The 23,244-nt window shown below is 41.5% G+C and overlaps 1 protein-coding gene across 4 annotated transcripts in view; it reads right to left on the reverse strand.

Annotated features, from left to right (window-relative positions):
• Nucleotides 1-19,938: 19,938 nt before the first annotated feature.
• The window catches only part of pcf11 (PCF11 cleavage and polyadenylation factor subunit), a 39,177-nt gene continuing 35,871 nt past the window's right edge, over nucleotides 19,939-23,244 (reverse strand). For all 4 annotated transcript variants that reach the window (XM_060825997.1, XM_060825996.1, XM_060825995.1 and 1 more), the window contains exons 14-16: nucleotides 22,738-22,830; nucleotides 21,130-21,165; nucleotides 19,939-20,850 (exon numbers count right to left, since the gene is read on the reverse strand). In XM_060825997.1, coding sequence (XP_060681980.1) covers nucleotides 20,638-20,850; nucleotides 21,130-21,165; nucleotides 22,738-22,830 — 342 coding nt within the window. In that variant the 3' untranslated portion in view covers nucleotides 19,939-20,637. The remainder of the gene's footprint in view (nucleotides 20,851-21,129; nucleotides 21,166-22,737; nucleotides 22,831-23,244) is intronic.

A 23,244-nucleotide genomic window follows, 5' to 3' on the forward strand; every position in this document is an offset into this window, starting at 1 on the left:
TCCCAGGGTTCTAACATTAACTGTACAAGTCGTGCCCTTGTTTGTTTTACCAAAATGTAATACCTTGCATCTATCCAAATTAAACTCCATTTGCCACTCTTCAGTCCATTGGCCCAATTGATCAAGATTCTTTTGCAATTTTAAATAACCCTCTTCATTGTTGACTGTAGCACTAATTTTGGTATTATCTAAAAACTTAGTAACCATGCCTCCTAAATTTTCATCCAATGGTTTGTATAAATTACAAACAAAACTAAAAAATCAATAAGGAGGAGAAGATGAAATATGAAAGTGGTCTAATTAGTAATATAAAAAATTGCAAGTTTTTTTTAGATATCTAAGAGGTAAGACAGAGTGGACATTGGTTGCCGAAAAATTAGGCTGTAGAAGTGATAACAGAAAATAAAGAAGTGATTTGGTACTTGCATCAGTTTTCACTACAGAAGATACCAGCCACATTGCAGAACTTCAGGAGAGTTGGGGGACACATGTGAGTGTAGTGGTCATCTCTAAGGAGAAGGCGCTGGGGAAGCTGAAAAGTCTAAAGGCAATAAACCACCCAGACTGGATGGGCTACACCTCAGCATTTTGAAGAAGATAGGTGAGGAGGTGGTAAAGGCATTGGTGGTGATCTTTCAGCAATCACTGAAGTCAGGGAGGGTCCTAAAGAATGGGAAAATGGATAATGTAACAGACTTGCTCAAGAAGGGAAGGAGGCAGAAGACAAGCTATAGGCCAGTTAGCCTGAGCTCGATCTTTGATAAGATTTTAGAGTCAATTAATAAGGATGAGATTGCACAATACTTTGAAATGTATGGCAAAATAGGGCAAGGCAGTATAACTTTGTCAAGAGGAAATCATGCTTGACAAATCTGTTAGAATTCTTTGAGAAGGTAACAAGCAAGGTTAAAAAAAGAGAGCCAGTGGACATGATTTATTTGGATTACCTGAAGGCTTTTGACAAGGTACCAGACAGGAGGCTGCTAAACAAGATACGAACCTACGGCCATTGGAGCAAGTTACTGGCATGGATACAGGATTAGCTGATTAGCAGAAAGCAGAGAATAGGGATAAAGGGGTCTTTTTCAAGATGGCAATTAGTGACTAAAGGAGTTCCGCAGGGGTAGGTTTTGGGACCATAGCTATTCACAACATACATTGACAATCTGGAGGAAAAAACTGAGGACATTGTTGTTAAGTTTACGGGAATGCACAAAGACAGGTAGTATTGAGGAAGTGGAGAGGCTGCAGAAGGACTTGGACATGCTAGGTGAGTGGGCAAAGAGATGGTAGATGGAATATAATGTGGAAAAGTGTGAGGTTATGCACTTTGGGAGGAAGAATTAATGCATGCACATTTTTCTAAATGGGAAAGGCTTTGGAAATCTGAAGCACAAAAGGACTTGGGAATCCTACTCCAGGATTCTTTTAGGTTTAACATGCAGGTTCAGTTAGGTAGGAAGGCAAGTGAAATGTTAGCATTCGTTTCAAGAGGGCTAGAAGACAAAAGCAGAAATGCACTTCTGAAGCAGTATAAAGCTCTAGTAAGATCACATTTGTAATATTGTGATCAGTTTTGGGCCCCGAATCTAAGAAAGGACATACTGGTGTTGGAGGGAATCCAGAGAAGGTTTAGAAGAATGATCCAATTGATGATAGGCTTGTCACCTGAGGAGCAGTTAAGGACTCTAGGTCTATACTCTATGCAGTTTAAAGGGGATCTGTTTGAAGCTTACAGAATACTGAGAGATTTGGGTACAGTGAATGTGGAAAAGATATTTTCATTATTAAGAGAGTCTAGAACCCAGGGGTACAGCCCCAGAGTGAAGGTACAGATCTTTTGTACTGGGATAAAGAGGGATTTCTTCAGCCAGAGGTGGTGAATCTGTGAAACTCATTGCTGCAGAAGGCTGTGGAGTATAAGTCATTGAGTGTATTTAAAACAGAGATAGATAGTTCTTGATTAGTAAGGAGATCATGGGTTTTGGGGAGAAGGCATGAGACTGGGGTTAAGAAACAAATCAGCCATGATTGAATGGCAGAGCAGGCTTGATGGGCTGAATGGCCTAACTCTGCTCCTATATCTTATGGTCTTCTGGTCTTATGGCAATAAGTGGAAAAGAGGTTAATGTTGGAAATGAAAGTGAGGAAATGACAAACTTACAAGCACATAAACATATATTGACTGCAAAAATTAAAAGGGAAAAATTAATGTAGAGGAGGAATTCATTGAATATTTGGAACAATTTCTTAGGCCAGCATGTCATAGCACCAGCCACAGAGCAGGCTCGAGCTGAAAATTTATTGCTGGAAAAGTGCAGCTTATGCCCGAAACGTCGAATCTCCTGTTCCTTGGATGCTGCCTGACCTGCTGTGCTTTTCCAGCAACACATTTTCAGCTCTGATCTCCAGCATCTGCAGACCTTACTTTCTCCTCCATAGAGCAGGCTCGACTTGGCCTGATTTTGCCCAGTGAGATGAGATTAGTCACTAACCTAACGAAATTATCCCGGGGTAGCATTTTATGTACAGATTACAGGACAGAAGTATGGATCCAAGCTAACTATTTTGAATTTAAGCAAAAGCAGGACATGAAGGCAGAACTAGCGGAGGTTAACTAGAAATTTAGGTCAAGGGATAGTCAATAGAGATGCAGTGGCAAACGTTTAAGGAGGTATCCCAGAAAAAGCAGATTAGATACATGCCAACAAATAAGAAATATTCTAAGGGACAGACCCCACCTGTTAAGTAAATAAAGTCAAAAATAGAATCAAACTCAAACACAAGACATGTAATTGTGCAAAGATAGGTGACAGGTCAGCAGATTGAACAGAATTTTTAAAATAGCAAAGAATCACTAAAAGATTAATAAGAAGGAAACATTACAATGCAAGAGAATTTTAACCAAAAATATAAAAACAGATATGAAACAGTTTCTCAGGAATTTAAAAAAAAAGAGACTTAATAAAATACGTGTTGATCCTAAGAAAATGAGTCCGGGGAATTAGTGATGGAAGATAAAGAGATGGCAGGCAAATCGAGCAGGTATTTTAAATCAATGTTCACAAGTAGCATCCCAGAAATAACTAAAAACTAGGAATTGAAAAGAGTGAGGAATTCAAGAAAATCATAGTTACCGATGAAAGAGCACTGAATAAACTGTTGAATCCGTGAATTGACAAGTTCTTGGATCCTAATCCTATGGCCTTAAAATAAGTAGTTGGTGAAATAGTTGATGCATTGCTTTTAATTTTCTAAAATTCAGTGAAGATCCCTTTAGATTGGAAAATAATTAATGTAACTCCTTTATTCAAAAAGACAGAAAGCAGAAAACTAGAGGACAGCTAGTTGTCCTATGGAGAATGTTAGGAGCTATTTTTAAAGACATTATAACTTGGATAGTTTTGAGGTAATCAGACAGAGCCAACATGGTTTTTTCAAAGGGAAATCATGTTTCCTAATTTATTGACATTTTAAAAGAAGTAACTTATGTTTTAGATAAGAGCAACCTGTGGATATATTGTATTTAGATTTTCAAAAAGCTAAGGTGCCACATCAAAGATTATTGTGAAAAGTAAAAGTTCATGATGTTGGTGGTAACAGATTGGCATGAAAATTGGTTGAATAGCAGGAAGCAGAGAGTCACTATAAATGGATCTTTTTCAAGCCGGCAGAATGTCACAAGTCACGTGTCAGGGGGTCAGTGCTGAGGCCTCATCTTTCACAATTTATATGAATGAGTTGAATGAAAGGGTCAAAAGTATGATAAGCAAATTTGTTGATGACACAAAGATTCTGAGTTGTGAAGAGGACATAAGGAGCCTACACAGGAATGTAGATGGGTCAAATGAGTGAGCAAAATTCTGGAAAATGGGAAAATACAAAGTTGTCCATTTTTCCAGAAAGAATGAAAAAAAAAACATATTATCGAAATGGTGAGAAGTTGTAGAGCTCTGAGATGCAGAGAGATCTGAGTGTCCCACTGCATGAATCACAGAAGATTAGTATGCAGGTACTCACCAGGAAATCATGTAATCAAGAAAGCTAACAGAATGTCATATTTTATTGCAATGGAATTCAATACAAGAGTAGGGCAGTTATACAGGGAATTGGTGAGACACACATCTGAATACCATGTACAGTACTGGTAACCATGGTTATGGATGAATGTTAATGTATTGGAAGCAGAGAAGGTTTATTAAACTAATACCTAGAATGAACAGATTACCTTATGAAGACAGGAAAGGCCTCTGGAGTTTTGAGTAGTCTGAGGTGAATTAATTGAAACATAAGATCCTGTGGGGGCTTGGCTGGGTGGATGTTGAAAGGATTTTCCCTCTTGCCAGAGAATCCAGAACGAGGGATCATAGTTTAAAAATGAGGGTCTGCTCAACACAGATAGGAAACATTTTGTCTTTCAGTTCTGTATGTCTTTGTAATTCCCTTCTTCAAAAGGCCATGGATGTAGAATCATTAAAGAATTTTAAGCTAGAGAGAGAGAGAGAGATTCTTGATTATCAATGGAATGAAAGATTATCAGGGATTTTCAGAAATATAGTATTGAGGTTAAAATCAGATCAGTCATTTACTTGTTGAACAGCAAAGCAGGCACAAAGGGCCAAGGGGCTTACTCTTATTCCTTGTTTGTATGTTTGTAATGATGGCTAGGTAAGGATGCTCTGGTCTGTACAATCTGTTTCACGTAATTGTAATATACTGTGTATCACAATTTGAACTATTAACCATCCAAAACCACATGATTTCACAGGTGGCATAATAAAGCAGACGAAAAAAAAAATATGATGTTGGGGAAGTGTCTTATGAAGTTTCTCTGCTATCAATCTTGTGGTGCAGTGGCAGTGTCCCTGCCTCTGTGACGGGAAACCAGGTTCCAGCCCCAGCTGCTTCAGAGCTGTCTAATAACCTCTCTGAACAGGTTGATTATAAAATCTCTCAGAAGAATGAGAAAGAAAAGAAGGGATTAGCCATTCCAACAAAACCTGAGATATGTGATTCAGGGGTCTGCAACTGTGGATGAGCAAACTGTCTACTGAATGACAGGGTATCCAAGGTGTTGCAGCTTTTTTAAAATTCATTTATGGGATGTGGGTGTCACTGGCTGGTCAGCATTTATTGCGTGTCCCTAGTTGCCCTTGAGAAAGTGGTGATGAGCTACCTTCTGCAGTCCATTTGCTGTGGGTTTACCCCAATGCCATTATGGAGGAAATTCCAGGATTTTGATCCAGGAACAGTGAAGGAAGCACAAAATATTCCCAAGTCAGAATGATAAGTAGCTCAAAAGGGAGCTTTCAGGTAATGGTGTTCCCATATATCTGCTCCCCTTGTCTTTCTAGATGGAAGTGGTCATGGATTTGCAAGGTGCTGTCTAATGATCTTTGGTGAATTTCTGTAGCACAACTTGTAGATAGCACACACTGCTGCTACTAATTGTCGCAGGTGAGGGAGTGGATCTTAGTGGATGTGGTGCCAATCAAGCCGACTGCTTTGTCCTGGATGAGGTCAAGCCTCTTGAGTGTTTTTGGGGCTGCATTCATCCATGCAAGTGGGGGGTATTCCATCACACTGCTGACTTATGCCTTGTAGATGGTTGATGGGTTTTGGAGAGTCAGGAGGTGAGTTACTTGCTGTAGTATTCCTAGATGCTGACCTGCTCTTATAGCCACCATGTTTATGTGGCAAGTCCAGTTGAGTTTCTGGTCAGTGGTAAACCCAAGGATGTTGATATTAGAGGATTCAGTGATGGTAACACCATTAAATGGCAAGGGTATTTTATTTGAGATGGTATTGCCTGGCATTTTTATGGTGTGAATGTTACTTGCCACTTGTCAGCTCAAGCCTGGATATTGTCCAAATCTTGTTGCATTTGAACATAGACTTTTGACTATCTGAGTAGTCGTAAATGGTGCTGAACATTGTGCAGTCATCAGCGAACATCCTCACTTCTGACCTTATGATGGAGAGAGGGGAATTGATGAAGCAGCTGATGACCTCAGATACTAGCCTGGGGAACTCCCGCAGAAATGTCCTAAAGCTGAGATGACTGACCTCCAACAACCACAATCATCTTCCTGTGTGTGAGGTATGACTCCAACCAATGTTGAAGTTTGCCCCCAGATACCCATTGACTCCAGTTTTTCTACACCAGGTCAAAGATGGCCTTGATGTCAAGCACTAGTGTAGGCTAGTCCTTGTGTGGGCTAGTGTAGGTTAGGTGGGCTTGGATCGGCGCAACATCGAGGGCTGAAGGGCCTGTACTGCGCTGTATTTTTCTATGTTCTATGACTGTCACTCTCACCTCACCTCTGGAATTCAGCTCTTTTGTCCATGTTTGAACCAAGGCTGGAATGAGGTCAGGAGCTGCGTGGCCCTGGTGGAATCCAAATTGAGCATCACTGAACAGGTTATTGCTGAGCAGAGTTGATCACCTTCCATCACTTTACTGATGATTGTGAGTAGGCTGATGGGGTGGTATTGGTTGTGTTAGATTTCTCCTGCTTTTTACAACGCGGCATGTTGACTCATTGGTAATCACTGCTGCCTTACAGCACCAGGCTCCCAGGTTCGATTCCAACCTGTGTGGAGTTTGCACATTTCCCCATGTCTATGCGGGTTTTCTCCGGGTATTCCGGTTTCCTCCCACAGTCCAAAGATGTGCAGGTCAGGTGAATTGGCCATGCTAAATTACCCATAGTGTTAGGTGCATTTGTCAGAGGGAGATGGGACTAGGTGGGTTACTCTTCGGAGGGTCGATGTGGACTTGTTGGGCCATAGGTCCTGTTTTCACACTGTAGGGAATCTAATCTAATCTTTACATACAGGAGGTACCTGGACAATTTTCTCCAATGTCAGGTACATGCCAACCAAAAGTAATTTCACTGAAACAACTTGGCAAGGGGAGCAACCAATTCTAGAGTACAAATCTTCATTACTATTGCCGGAATGTTGTCAGGGCCCATAGTCTTTGCAGTATCCAGTGCCTCCAACCATTTCTTAATATCACGTGGAGTGAAATAAATTGGCTGAAGACAGGTATCTGTAAAGCTGCATACATCTGGGGGATGCTGAGATAAATTATCCACTTAGCACTCCTGGCTGAAGATTGCTGCAACCTTTTCCTTTATACTGATGTATTTGTCTCTTCCGTCATGGAGGTTAGGGATATTTGTGGAGCATCCTCCTCCTCCAGTGAGTTAAATATCCACACTATTCATGAATGGATGTAGCAGGACTGCAGAGTTTAGATCTGATCTGTTGATTGTGGGATCTCTGAGATCTGCCTATCATTTCCCGCTTATGCCATTTGGCATAATAATTCTGTTTGGTATCTTCACCAGGGTTGACACGTCAGCTTAGGTCTCCCTGGCACTGCTCCTGGCATGCCCTCCTGCACTCTGCATTGAGCCAGGGTTGATCCCCTGGCTTGATGGTAATGGTTAAGTGGGGATATGCCAGGCCATGAGGTTATAGATTGTGCTGGAGTACAATTCTGCTGCTATTGATGGCCCACAATGCTTCATGGATGCCCAGTTTTGAGTTGCTAACTCAGTTCAAATGTCTGTTCCATTTAGCACAGTGATAGTGCCACGCATCATTTTGGAGGGTATTGTCAAGGTGAAGATGGGGCTTTGTCTCCACAAACACTGTGCAGTGGTCACTCTTACTGATACTGTCATGGATAGATGCATCTACAATCAGCAGATTGATATGGATGAGGTCAAGTATGTTTTTCCCTCTTGTTGGTTCCCTCACCACCTGCCACAGATCCAGTCTAACAGTTCCATCACGTAAGACCTGACCAGCTTGATCAGTGCCATAGAGCCATTCTTGGTGGCATAGTTAGAATCCCCCACCCAGAGTACATTTGCATCCTTGCCATCCTCTGTACTTCCTCAAAGTGTTGTTCAACATGGAGGAGTACCTGATTCATCAGCTGAGGAGTACAGTATGTGGTAATCAGCAGGAAGTGTCCTTGCCCATATTTAACCTGAAACATGTTTAACCCATGCTTGACCTCATGGTGTCTGAAGGCAATGTTGAATATTCCCAGGGCAAGTCCCCTCTGACTGCATATTACTGTGTCATAACCTCTGCTGGGTCATAACCCAGTGAGTCAGGACACATCCAGGGATAGGGATGGTGTGTTTGGGACATTGGCTGTAAAGTATGAATTCATGAGTATGATGTCAGGCTGTTGCTTGTGAGACAGTCCTTCCAATTTTGGCACTGGCCCCTAGATGTTAATAAAGTGGGCTCTGCAAGGTCGACAGAGCTATTTTGGCCATTGTCTTTTCCATTCCTAGGTTGATGCCAGGAGGTCTGTCCAAATCTATTTCCTTCATAGAGTCATAGAGATGTACAGCATGGAAACAGGCCCTTTGGTCCAACTCGTCCGTACCAACCAGATATCCCAACCCAATCCAGTCACACCTGCCAGCACCTGGTCCATATCCCTCCAAATCCTTCCTATTCATATACCCATCCAGATGACTTTTAAATGTTGCAATTGTACTAGCCTCCAACTTCCTCTGGCAACTCATTCCATACAAGTACACACACTGAGTGAAAATGTTGCCTCTTAGGTCCCTTTTATATCTTTCCCCTCTCACCCTAAACCTATGCCCTCTAGTTCTGGACTCCCCCACCCTAGGGAAAAGACTTTGTCTATTTATCCTATCCATGCCCCTCATTCTTTTGTAAACCTCTATAAGGTCACCCCTCAGCCTCCGACGCTCCAGGGAAAACAGCCCCAGCCTATTCAACCTCTCCCTATAGCTCAAATCCTCCAACCTTGGCAACATCCTTGTAAATATTTTCTGAACCCTTTCAAGTTTCACAACATCCTTCTGATAGGAAGAAGACCAGAATTGCACGCAAAATTCCAACAGTGGCCTAACCAATGTCCAGTACAGCCACAAAATGACCTCCCAGCTCCTGTACTCAATACTCTGACTGATAAAGGAAAGCATAACAAACGCCTTCTTCACTATCCAATCTATCTGCAACTCCACTTTCAAGGAGCTATGAACCCATACTCCAAGGACGCTTTGTTCAGCAACACTCCCTAGGACCTTACTATTAAGTGTATAAGTCCTGCTAAGATTTGCTTTCCCAAAATCCAGCACCTCACATTTATCTCAATTAAACTCCATCTGCCACTTCTCAGCCCATTGGCCCATCTGATCAAGATCCCGTTGTAATCTGGGGTAACCTCTTCACTACAACTCCAATTTTGGTGTCATCAGCAAACTTACTAACTATACCTCTTATTCTCACATCCAAATCATTTATATAATTGCTGAAAAGTAGCAGACCCAGCACCAATCCTTGTGGCACTCCACTGGTCACAACCCTCCAGCAACACCCTCTGTCTTCTACTTTTGAGCCAATTCTGTATCCAAATGCGAGTTCTCCCTGTATTCCATGAGATCTAACCTTGCTCACCAATCTCCCATTGCGAACCTTGTCGAACACCTTACTGAAGTCCATATAGATCACATCTACCGCTCTGCTCTCATCAATCCTCTTTGTTACTTCTTCAAAACACTCAATCAAATTTGTGAGACATGATTTCCCACACACAAAGTCATGTTGGCTATCCCTAATCAGTCGTTGCCTTTCCAAATACATGTACATCCTGTCCCTCAGGATTCCCTCAACAACTTGCCCACCACCAAGGTCAGGCTCACCGGTCTATAGTTCCCTGGCTTGTCCTTACCGCCCTTCTTAAAAAGTGGCACCACGTTTGCCAACCTCCAGTCTTCCGACACCTCACCTGTGACTAACGATGATACAAATATCTCAGCAAGAGGCCCAGCAATCACTTCCCTAGCTTCCCACAGAGTTCTAGGGTACACCTGATCAGGTCCTGGGAATGTATCCACTTTTATGCGTTTGAAGACATCCAACACTTCCTCCTTTCTAATATGGACATTTTTCAAGATGTCACCATCTATTTCCCTACATTCTGTATCTTCCATGTCCTTTTCCATAGTAAATACTGATGCAAAATACTCATTTAGTATCTGCCTCACCTCCTGCGGGTTTGCACAAATGCTGCCTTGCTGATCTTTGAGGGGGTCTATTCTCTCCCTAGTTACCCATTTGCCCTTAACGTATTTGTAAAAACCCTTTGGATTCTCATTTACTCTATTTCCCAAAGCTATTTCATGTTCCCTTATTTGCCCTCCTGATTTCTTGCTTAAATATGCTCCTACTGCCTTTATACTCTTCTAAGGATTCACTCGATCTATCCTGTCTATACCAGACATATGCTTCCTGTTTTTTTCTATCCAGACCCTGAACTTCTTTAGTCATCCAGCATTCCCTACACCTACCAGCCTTTCCTTTCACCCTAACAGGAATATACTGTCTCTGGACTCTCGTTATCTAATTTCTGAAGGCTTCCCATTTTCCGGCTGTCCCTTTACCTGTGAACATCTGTGCCCAATCAGCTTTAGAAAGATCTTGCCTAATACTATAAAAATTGGCCTTCTTCCAATTTAGAACTTCAACTTTTAGATCTGGTCTATCCTTTCCCATCACTATTTTAAAACTAATAGAACTATGGTCGCTGGCCCCAAAACGTTCCCCAATTCACACCTCAGTCACCTGCCCTGCCTTATTTCCCGAGAGTAGGTCAAACTTTGCAGCTTCTCCAGTAGGTACATCCACATACTGAATCAGAAATTTTTTTTGTACACACTTAACAAATGCCTCTCCATCTAAACCCTTAACACTATGGCAGTCCCAGTCTATGTTTGGAAAGTTAAAATCCCCTACCATAACCACCCTATTATTCTTACAGATAACTGAGATCTCCTTACAAATTTGTTTCTCAATTTCCCTCTGACCAATAGGGGGTCTATAATATAATCCCAATAAGGTGATCATCCCTTTCTTATTTCTCAGTTCCATCCAAATAACTTCCCTGGATGTATTTCTGGGAATATCCTCCCAAAGTACAGTTGTAATGCTATCCCTTATCAAAAACACCACTCACCTTTCTCTCTTGCCTCGTTTTCTGTCCTTCCTGTAGCATTTGTATCCTGGAACATTAAGCTGCCAGTCCTGTCCATCCCTGAGCCACGTCTCTGTAATTGCTATGATATCCCAGTCCCATGTCCCTAACCATGCCCTGAGTTCATCTGCCTTCCCTGTTAGGCCTCTTGTATTGAAATAAATGCAGTTTAATTTATCAGTCGTCCCTTGTTCTCTGCTTTGTTCCTGCTTGCCCTGACTGTTTGACTCGCCTTTGTTCTCAACTGTACCAGTCTCAGATTGAAATCTCTCCTCACTATCTCCTTGGGTCCCACCTCCCCTCCCCCCCAACCTTGCTAGTTTAAATCCTCCTGAGCAGCTTGAGCAAATCTCCCTGCCAGTTTATTAATCCCCTTCCGATTTAGGTGCAATCTGTCCTTCTTGTACAGGTCACTTCTACCACAAAACAGCTTCCAATGATCCAAACACATGAATCCTTCTCCCATACACCAGCTCCTCAGCCATGTTGAGACTTTGTAGTGATTGACATAACTGAATGGCTTGCTAAGTCATTTCAGAGGGTAGTTGAGAGTCAATCAAATTGCTCTAAGTATGGAGTCCTTCTAACCCAGACCAGCAAAGGATGGTACATTCTCTGTATTAGTGAACTAGATGGTTTTTCCAACAGTCATTAGTAGTTTCTTAATTCCAGATATCTTTTATTAAAATTAAATTTCAGGAATAAAAGGATGACTAGGGTAGGTATCGGTCCAGTCAAGGATAGTAGTGGGAAGTTGTGTGTGGAGGCGGAGGAGATTGGAGAGACACTAAATCAATACTTTTCATCAGTATTCACTCAGGAACAGGACACTGTTGCTGACGTGAATATGGAGTCACAAATGATTAGAATGGATGGCCTGGAAATATGCAGGGAAGAGGTTCTGGGAATATTGGAGAGGATGAAAATAGATAAGTCTCCTGGGCCTGATGGCATTTACCCTAGGATCCTATGGGAAGCTAGGGAGGAGATAGCAGAGCCATTGGCCTGGATTTTTATGTCGTCATTGTCAACGGGAATAGTACCAGAGGACTGGAGGATAGCGAATGTGGTCCCCTTGTTCAAGAAAGGGAGTAGGGATAGCCCTAGTAACTATAGGCCAGTGAGTCTGACTTCAGTGGTGGGCAAAGTCTTAGAGAGAATGGTAAGGGATAAGATTTATGAACATCTGGATAGGAATAACGTGATCAAGGATAGCCAGCATGGTTTTGTGAAGGGCAGGTCGTGCCTCACAAACCTTATTGAGTTCTTTGAGAAGGTGACTAAGGAAGTGGACGAGGGTAAAGCAGTAGATGTTGTGTATATGGATTTTAGTAAGGCGTTCGATAAGGTTCCCCATGGTAGGCTAATGCTAAAACTACGGAGGTATGGCATTGAGGATACATTAGAGGTTTGGATTAGGAATTGGCTGGCTGGAAGGAGACAGAGGGTAGTAGTTGATGGACTAAGTTCATCTTGGAGTGCAGTTACTAGCGGTGTACCACAAGGATCTGTTTTGGGACCATTGCTTTTTGTTATCTTTATAAATGATCTAGAGGAAGGGCTTGAAAGCTGGGTAAGCAAGTTTGCGGATGACACAAAAGTCGGTGGAGTTGTGGATAGTGAGGAAGGAAGTGGTAGGTTACAGCGGGATATAGATAAGTTGCAGAGCTGGGCAGAAAGGTGGCAAATGGAATTCAATGTAGCTAAGTGTGAAGTCATTCACTTTGGTAGGAGTAACAAGATGATGGATTACTGGGCTAATGGTAGGCTACTTGGTAGTGTGGATGAGCAGAGGGATCTTGGTGTCCATGTACACAGATCTCTGAAAGTTGCCACCCAGGTAAATAGTGCTGTGAGGAAGGCATATCGTGTACTGGGCTTTATTGGTAGAGGAATTGAGTTCCGGAGTCCTGAGGTCATGTTGCAACTGTATAAGACTCTGGTGCGGCCTCATCTGGAGTATTGTGTGCAGTTTTGGTTGCCATACTATAGGAAGGATGTGGAGGCATTGGAACGAATGCAGAGGAGGTTTACCAGGATGTTGCCTGGAATGGTAGGAAAATCTTATGAGGAAAGGCTGAGGCACTTGGGGCTGTTCTCATTGGAGAAGAGAAGGTTTAGGGGAGATTTGATAGAGGTGTATAAGATGATTAGGGGTTTAGATAGGGTCGACACTGAGAACCTTTTACCGCTAATGGAGTCAGGTGTTACTAGGGGACACAGCTTTAAATTAAGGGGTGGTAGGTATAGGACAGATGTTAGGGGTAGATTCTTTACACAGCGGGTTGTGAGTTCATGGAATGCCCTGCCAGTAGCAGTGGTGAACTCTCCTTCTTTATGGTCATTTAAGCGGGCATTGGATAGGCATTTGGAAGTTATTGGGCTAGTGTAGGTTAGGTAGGATTCGGTCGGCGCAACATCGAGGGCCGAAGGGCCTGTACTGCGCTGTATCTTTCTATGTTCTATGATTCTAACTCAGGTCCCAAATTAGCTGAATTTCTGAATTTTGGATTCTTGCAAAAATACCACTAGGTCATCACCTTCCTTTCAATCTCCCAGCAGTTTGCTGAAAGGCAATGCTGGAGATGGCTTTGCATGACTAGAGAAGCTGTCATTTACATCTGTCACCTCCAGAAAGCAAAATGCTTGGGAGGCAGCACAGATGGTTAGTTTACAATGCAGACTGATTCCAACAGCATGGGTTCAATTCTTTGACCAGCTGAGGTTACCATGAGTCTCTCCTTCTCAATCTCTCCTCTCATCTGATGCAGGGTGACCCTCAGGTTAAACCATCACCAGTCATCTCTCTCTGAGAGTAGTGCTATGGTCTGGGTGGAGTATGGCAACTTTACAGGTCACTTTAGCAAAATTTGCATTCAGAACTTTTTTTAGGTTTAAAATATTAATCTCGGACCAACATTTCTCACACTTAAAGCAAATGTGAAATTCTGTAATTGGTGTCACAGAGAACCTTCTTTACTATGACATTATTCATAGAATCCCTACAGTGAGGAAACAGGCCATTTGGCTCAAGTCCACACCAACCATCTGAAGAGCATCTAATCCTATCCCTTTAACCTGACCCACCTTGTGGCTAATCCACCTAGTCTACACATCCCTGGACACTACAGGCAATTTAGAATGGCTGATCCACCTAACCTGCACATCTTTGGATGATTGGAAATCCAAATCTTTGGACTGTGGGAAGAAACAGAAGCAAACCCACACAGACACAGGGAGAATGTGCAAACTCCACACAGACGTCACACTGAAGGGTGGAATTGAACCTAAGTCCCTAGCATTGTGAGGCAGCAGTGCTAACCACTTAGCCATTGTGATTAATTGTATCTCAATGTCTATTACCAGGTCTAGAATAGCCTAAATAAAAGCAAAATATTGCAGATGCTGAAAATCTGAAAAACAAAGTATTGGAGAAACTCAGCATATCTGTCAATATTTGTGGAGATAGAAAGTGACTCTTTCCACAATGACTCTTCTTCAGAATTTATAGAATTGCTTGCTCCCTGATAGGCTCTTGAACATGAAGTTTGAGAAATTGTCCCATTATACTCTACAGTCTTATTTCCCAGGCAATCTGATTCATTTAATGAATTGAAATCACTGATGATCATTGCAGTACCTCTTGCATATTCATTTCTTCACATGTGTTCTGTTCTGTAGTGTAACCACTGAGGGAGCCTGTAAGCTACTTCTGCAAGTGACCTCTTACCTTTCCTATATTTCTTTATCAAAACTGAATTTACATCCTTGCTGATTCCAGCTAAGATCATCTCTGGTTATAATAGTAATTTCATCCTTAATTTACAGAATTATCTATCTGTCTATCCAAAATGTCAAATTGACTATAATATTCAGACTCCTAACCTGGTAAACCTTGCTGCAATCAAGTTTCCATAATGGCTAGCAAGTCATACATATTCCTTTATAATTTGGCCAGGTATGTCTGATCTCATGTGGTACCTTGATTATGTCCATATCTTTGAGCCAGAAGGCCTAGGTTCAAGTCTTTTCAATCAGGACTCCTGCCCACCTGCCGAGGACCCCTTCACCCGCCTCCAACACACTCCATCCACCTGGACACCCCGTGCTGGACTATTACTCACCCTCGATCTCTTCAGTTCCAACTGCTCCTGAGACATTAACCGTCTCAACCTGTCTACCTCCCTCCCCCATTTCAACTTCTCACCTTCACAACGCGCAGCCCTCTACTCCCTCTGCTCCAATCCCAACCTCACCCTCAAACCAGCAGATAAAGGGGGTGCAGTGATGGTTTAGTGCACTGACCTCTACACCGCTGAAGCCAGATGTCAACTCGAAGACACCTCATCCTACTGCCCCCTCGACCATGACCTCATCCCCTATCACCAAACCATCATCTCCCAGACCATGCAGAACCTCATCACCTCAGGAGATGTCCCACCCACAGCTTCCAAACTCATAGTTCAGGAACCCCACACCGCACGATTCTACCTCCTTCCCAAGATTCACGAGCTTGACCACCCCGGCCAACCCATTGTCTCAGCTTGCTCCTGCCCCGTCGAACACATCTCCACCTACCTCGATACTGTCCTATCTCCCCAGTCCAGAAACTCCCCACATACATTTGAGACACAACCCACACTCTCCACCTCTTCCAAGACTTCCATTTCCCTAGCCCCAAGTCCACATCTTCACCATGGACATCCAAACCCTTGACAACTCCATCCGCTATGACGAGGGCCTCCAAGCCCTCCGTTTCTTCCTCTCCCGAAGTCACCACCAGTACTCTTCCACTGACACTCTCATTTGTTTCGCTGATCTGGTCCTCACCCTTAACAATTTCTCCTTCGAATCCTCCCACTTCCTCCAGACAAAAGGGGTAGCCATGGGCACCCGCATGGGCCCCAGCTATGCCTGTCTCTTTGTTGGCTATGTAGAACAGTCCATCTTCCATAGTTACACTGGCACCACTCCCCACCTCTTCCTCTGCTACATTGATGACTGCATCAGCGCCACCTCGTGCTACCCTGAGGAGGTTGAGCAGTTCATCAACTTCACCAACATATTCCATCCAACCTTAAATTCACCTGGACCGTCTCTGACACCTCCCACCCCTTCCTGGACCTCTCCATTTCCATCAATGACAACCGACTTAACACTGACATTTTTACAAACCCACTGACTCCCACAGCTACCTGATTACACCTCTTCCCATCCTACCTCCTGCAAAAATGCTATCTCCTTTTCTCAATTCCTCCGCCTCCACCGTATCTGCTCTCACGAGGACCAGTTCCACCACAGAACACACCAGACCTTAATTTCCCTTCTCATGCGGTTGAAGATGCCCTCCAACACATTTAATCCACGTCCCGTACCTCCGCCCTCAAACCCCACCCCCTCCAACTGCAACAAGGACAGAACCTCCCTGGTCCTCACCTTCCACCCCACCAACCTTCACATAAACCACATCATCCGCCGACATTTCCACCACCTACAAACAGACCCCACCACCAGGAATATTTCCCTCCCCACCCCTTTCCACTTTCCGCAAAGACCGTTCCCTCCGTGATTATATGGTCAGGTCCACGACCCCTAACAACCTACCATCTCCTCCTGGCACCTTCCCCTGCCACCACAGGAATTGCAAAACCTGTGCCCACACCTTCCCCCCTCACCTCCATCCAAGGCCCCAAAGGAGCCTTCCACATGCATCAAAGTTTCACCTGCACATCCACAAATGTCATTTATTGTATCTATTGCTCCCAATGCAGTCTCCTTTACATTGGGGAAACAGGATGTCTTCTCGCAGAGTGCTTTAGGGAACATCTCTGGGACACTTGCACCAATCAACCCCACCACCCCGTGGCCGAACATTTCAACTCCACCTCCCGCTTGCCAAGGACATACAGGTTCTGGGCCTCCTCCACTACCAGTCCATCACCACCCAATGCCTGGAGGAAGAACGCCTTATCTTCCACCTCGGAACACTTCAACCCAGGGCATCAATGTGGACTTCACCAGTTTCATTTCCTGTCCCCCTACCTTACCTAGTTCCAACCTGCCAGCTCAGTACCATCTCCAGTTATGTCCTGGCCACAAAAAGCAGAGCAAGTCTAATTTATCCAATTACAACTCGACCAGTGTACTCTCAATCAGCAGCAATGTAATGACAGGTGTTCTCATCAGTGTTATAGGGTTGCACTTAACCAATAATTTGCTGAATACTTGTGGCTCAGTTTAAGTCAAACCCAACTGTCTGAAATTATGTTTTGCAGAAATGTTTTTTTGTCATTGCTAAAACTAAATTATCTCAGCCAAGCAGAGTATTTCTTTAGGACTTTATTGCTGTATCAAACTGTTCAAACATGTCTTGCGCAGGTGGGACTTGAACCTAGGTCATCTGGGCCAAAGGTAGGGATGTTACCATGGCAGCACAAAAACCCTGCTTTAAGACTTTGCCTTTTTTTCCATTGCTTTTTTCATATCCAGAAGTGCTCTTACACACAACCAAACTTCGTTTCCCCCATAATTAAACCAGCATGGTATTTTTTCATCTATCAACTTAGAATTTGTCCTAAACTAAGTTGTTTTATCAATGACTTGCCCTCTGTAAGGTCAAAGGTAAGGATGTTCACCAATGTTTGCAATACAGGTCATTATAGCATAATGCATGTTTTGTCAACACGAATTGGCTATAACATGATTGACAAATTGTGGATGCTGTTTGGATAACATGAACTTTGTACTGAAAGTGTATAGTGATTTTCGGAATGCAACTGTTGCAGTATATCAGAATGCCTGTATTCAGTACCAAAAGTGAATCCTCAGAAAATTAAGCAGTACGTGTTTGCTTGGATCAGGAGCCGGCATATATTCAGGTATTTAATCATCACTATGGCTGATGCAAAGAAAATGCAGCAAACATCCAAGGAGGGCACATAAAAACCAAGTACCCATTGGTAAATGAGAGAAAGTCGTCAGCCAGGAAATAAATTTACTTATCAACAGAGTTATGAAGTTCAGCCAGACACCAGCATCTCCTCCAAGACCACGCGTTTTGTGAACATTTTACTTCCCACCGTTACCAGCTCAGCACCATCAGGTCTTCGGAAATTCAGACCGTCCAGGGAGCTAGTCAAGCACGAGGTGTTATAACCCCCTCGAGGTCATGTTCGGTTTGTAACTTTAGATATTAAACTCATATAATAACATAGATTGGAAATTAATTTGCTTTGCACCAATAAATTTTCAGCTGGCCAATCACAGTGTCAGATAGGACCAAGACAGTATCCAAGTACACCGTCTCAAAATATTATTTTTTCCTTCAGTACTTAATCACAGGTTTTGGAAAGTGAGACATGCCCCATAAACAATAGGCAATGATGTTGTCCCCTTCACATTCCTAGATCATGAAAATCAGCATCTTGAAGCCTACTTTTCTTTGGAAATAACTGCACCTTATCACCTCCAAGTCTAACCGACAACATCCCTGTCCCCTCAAGTCTTTGAAATGTTGTTCAGCCAAAATCCCAGGTTTTCATAGACAACTATGGGGTTCATTCATTGTATAGAATACATCAATTCAACAAGTTGATTCTAAATAAAATTAAAGTAACGAATGCTAATATTACCAATACCACCCATATCCCATAAATGATTTAAAAACTATACCCCAATATCCAATGAAGCCATTTCTTCAACTTCATTATTGTTCCACAACTTTTGATAATTTTGTCACATTGCATAACTGCAAAGCTTTCCTGCAGTACTTACTCCCTCAGATCTTTTCTATTTGCTGATCTAAGAGCAGACGATGTTCATTAGATTTAATCTTCAGTATTGGTTCCACTCCATTTAACCTTGTATTGTTCAACCACCTCATCTCTTAGCACACTTCCTTCTAATTTTCAATACATACTTTCATCCACATATTTTAAACTTCATTAAATTTTCTTTTACAATTGAAATTGTAAGACATAGTTTGTATGTTCACCAGCTAATTTACTCAATATTATCAGTTACCCAGATTCCTATACAGAAAACTTGATTAATACTTAGTCCAACATGTGTGTGCTAGACATAATACCTCGAAGAGAAAGTGAGGTCTGCAGATCAGAGCTGAAAACATGTTGCTGGAAAAGCACAGCAGTTCAGGCAGCATCCAAGGAATAGGAGATTCGATGTTTCGGGCATAAGCCCTTCTTCAGGAATCCTGAAGGGCTTATGCCCGAAACGTCAAATCTCCTGTTCCTTAGACATAATACCTCACCAATCTTATTATAGAATAATTAAAGCAGGTTTGGTTGATGGAATACCATGTGGGAAAATGTGAATGTCCACTTTGAAAGATAGAGTAGCTAGTTTGGCCTTTGTACTTAAACTCAGCATAAAGGTACAGCAAGTAGTCAAATTAAATAATACCTGATGAAGGAGCGTCACTCCGAAAACTAGTGTGCTTCCAATTTAGCCTGTTGGGACTATAACCTGGTGTTGTGTGATTTTTAACTTTGTACACCCCAGTCCAACACCTGCATCTCCAAACCATGTCATGTATTAGTTTGCAAAACTTCTACTGTGCTAACATATATTGGCTTAAGCAGTAACACTCTCCCACAAAAAAAAGTGTTAGGGTAGGTGTATGAAAATACAGATCATCTAGCTAAATGGCATGAACTTGAATGAAACCCTATTCATTCCCATGGAACATATCAAATAAAATCTCAAAACCAGAAATACTTGCTGCTTAATTTAGTTAATACCAAATTTAAAATGCATGGTGGCTGGAATACTGTGCATAATGTTGCCTGATTGAAGCTAATATTCAGATTTTCTATGTTACTCAGATTGAGAATTATATAAATAAAAAAACAGAAAATTTTTGTATGGAGATGGTTTATTTAGTTCAGTACATACAAGGTTAACTTCTAATGGTTTCAACACTGCATTTGTTTCAGGTGCATAGATCCTTTAGCTGTATGAAGATTTAGTAAATCAAAACTACGAATGCAGGAACAAAGTAACTTAGGTAAATATCAAGTTTTATTATCAGTTTTTAATAGTTCAGATCCCATAGTTTTATAATAAATTTTATTTCCTAAATAAACTTACGCATTCAATTGCACCATAAATAAAAAATCAACTTAAATACTTTGCATCAACTGTACACAAACCATATTTCAAAAATATTTTATTGGTTTTAGAATTTACATTCTTACAAAAGTAACATTTTCATTCCCCAAGTGCATTCATTCATTTGCAGCACTCAGTAATACACACCTGAACTGCACATGCAGTTGAACATACAAATACCAAAATGTATTCAATATAACTTCTGCTGAGATCCCTGCCTCAAATAATAAAAAATATAAAACAAATGGTTTCAATTTGACATGTTCCTTGAAGGTAACATGTACTATTGCTGCTTTGCAAGTTTCCCAATGATTTCAACATAGCAAGAGGTAGTATCACTTCAGTGTCATATGAAAGTCACCCTCATACAAAAGGATACATCAAATCCAACCAGTCATCTTGCATCTGATTCTTCTTCGAATATTCAAGTTTGTAATAGTGAAAAAAAATCATTTTTCTTCATCAAAGACCTAGACTGCTTCCACTTTAACAGGTGCACTATCTTTTTCAGTTTTATTATCATTTGTCAAGACACAGCTCCGCTCATTCCCAGTATCTTCACAGCTGTTCGTGGCATCAGAGGTCTTGCTACTACCAGTCAACTGTTCCTGTTTAAGGACTGAATGTAGTGGATTTTCTATCGGAGCTTCACTTGGAGATGGAGTTGTATCAGTAAATGAAGCCTTAAAAAGGTAATGAAAAATATGAACATCTAAAAGCAGTTTTCATAATGAATATTTGATAAAACAATTAAAATTTCCTTTTATCTGAATTTTATATTCTTAATTACATACTGCTCTTGTAAACAGTACAAAATCCACCTCAGAATTGCTGTAGGATTCTTGGCACTACATCCAAACTTTGCTGTTCAAAATGTTGTTTAAATTCTACTTTGTATATCAAATATATTTCAACTTATATTTATATAATTTCTGATAAAAATACTTCATGTTCATACTCACATTTTTGTAATCTTCATAACATGCTGGATGATATGTCTAAAAGAAATGATAGAGATATCAGCTCATATATCAAAGGTGAAAGTAATTAGAGAAATATCTATGCTGTTAAATAGATTTCAAATTCTGTTGGTTCTGCCAAACAAACTAGATTAGAAAAAAGCATTAGGTCACAGCTTAGCACTTGCAGTTAGTACAGATGGGCCAGATCTAACTGGAAAAATAATGGCATGATAATGACAAATAGTTTAATGTGCAACATTCAGAAGGGATTAAGAGATAATCTCCAAAACGTGATTGTTTTGCACTCCTCCACTGTTTATTTCACATGAATGATATATATCTAGACAAAGGATAGCTAGAAGATGTGATTTAATGGAATTTCCAGCAGACCTTTCACCAGGTGCCGTACAGGATGCTGTGAACAACCCGAGTTGTTAGGTGCTGGCATTGATAGAGGATTGGCTGATTGACAGATGGCAGAGAGTAGGTGGATAAAAGATTTCTTTCAGGAAGGCACCAGTGATGAATGGAGTTCTGCTGGGTTAGGAACATAACTTTGCACTTTAACAAAGGAAACAAGGGCATTGTTACAAAGTTGGCAGATGATAGGTGGAAGAATAGGTAGTGGTTGAGGAAGTAGAAGGCTGCACAAGGACTTGGACAAAAGTGGCAGATGGAAGACAATATGGGAAAGTATGAGGTTATGCACTTCAGTAGGAAGAAAAAACATACACTTTTTCCTAAATGGGCAAAGACTTTGCAAATTGAAAGAGAGGGATTTAGGAGTCCTAGTTTAGGATTCTCTTCAGGTTAAAATGCAGACTTATATGGCAGTTATGTAGACAAACGTAACATTAGTATTGTAGACATCCTGATGTGAATACAAGATTAGGAATGTACTACTGAAGCTGTATATGGCTGTGGTCAAACTGCACATGAAATATTATAAGTAGCTTTGGGCCCCATATGGAAGGGACAACGTGTTGGCATTGTAAGAGGTCTAGAGAAGGTTTACTGAATGATCCTGGGGATATGAGAAATGATTGTTGGCTTGTACTTGAGAGTTTAGGTGGAGGAGGAGACATCTCATTGAAATTTAGAATACTGAGACACCTGGATAGAATGGATGTAGAGAGGATATTTCCAATAGGAGAGACTAGGACCCAAGGGCAGAGCCTCAGAGTGAAGGTACAACCTTTTCAGAACTGAGAGAAGGTGGAATTTCTTTAGCCAGAGAACGGTAAATCTCTGGAACTCACTGCTGCAGAAGACTGTGAAAGCCAAGTCATTGAGTGTCTTTAAGTCAGAGATAGATAAGTTCTTGATTAGTAAGGGAATCAAAAGTTACAAGGAGAAGGCAGGAAAATGTGATTGAGAAACATATCAGCCATGATCAAATGATGGAGCAGACTTGATAGGACAAATGGTTTAATTCTGCTCCTCTACTTTATGGTCCAATAATCTACTGGGTTAACCACCAATGAGTTTTTGATAACACCTCAGCCAAGCTATCTTTTTTCAAATAATGGCCAACAGTGACCATAGCTCTTTATAAGTGATAACTCTGAACATTCCAAAGCATTTAATTATTGGGTTTACAATACTTACTCTACTATCCACACGAATTGCATTTTTTAGATGCCACTCCTCTTCATCTTCATCCCAATATTGCTCAAAAGCCTCTTGACAAATTTCACACACCTACCAGATAAAATTACAAATGTGTTTGTTAGAACTAGGGCAAATATTAAATTTTTTGATAAACATGAATATATTTACTTGCAAATACAATGCAGCATACGTCTAGATTTAGGGTAGGCTAAACTCAAAACTCTTCTGATGGGATGCTTCCCCATCCCCCCAAAATATTGGAGGGGACTCCAGTGGAAGTGTAATTTTCTTTCTTTGCTCAGAACAAATTGAAAGTTTGCACAGTACCTCTGGAATTGACAACTGATTTGTACACGTCTTTTAAGCTTCTGTGTTATTATGAATAATTGGTCATTATCCTTTAAAGTGATCATAGAATTCGGAATGTAAACACTTTAGAACGTTATTTATTACAGCCCTAGCATTATATACTTGGGAATAGTGTCTTTTGTTGTCTTAATTATT

Source organism: Hemiscyllium ocellatum, chromosome 6 (genome assembly GCF_020745735.1).
Source record: "Hemiscyllium ocellatum isolate sHemOce1 chromosome 6, sHemOce1.pat.X.cur, whole genome shotgun sequence".
Taxonomy (NCBI): domain Eukaryota; kingdom Metazoa; phylum Chordata; class Chondrichthyes; order Orectolobiformes; family Hemiscylliidae; genus Hemiscyllium; species Hemiscyllium ocellatum.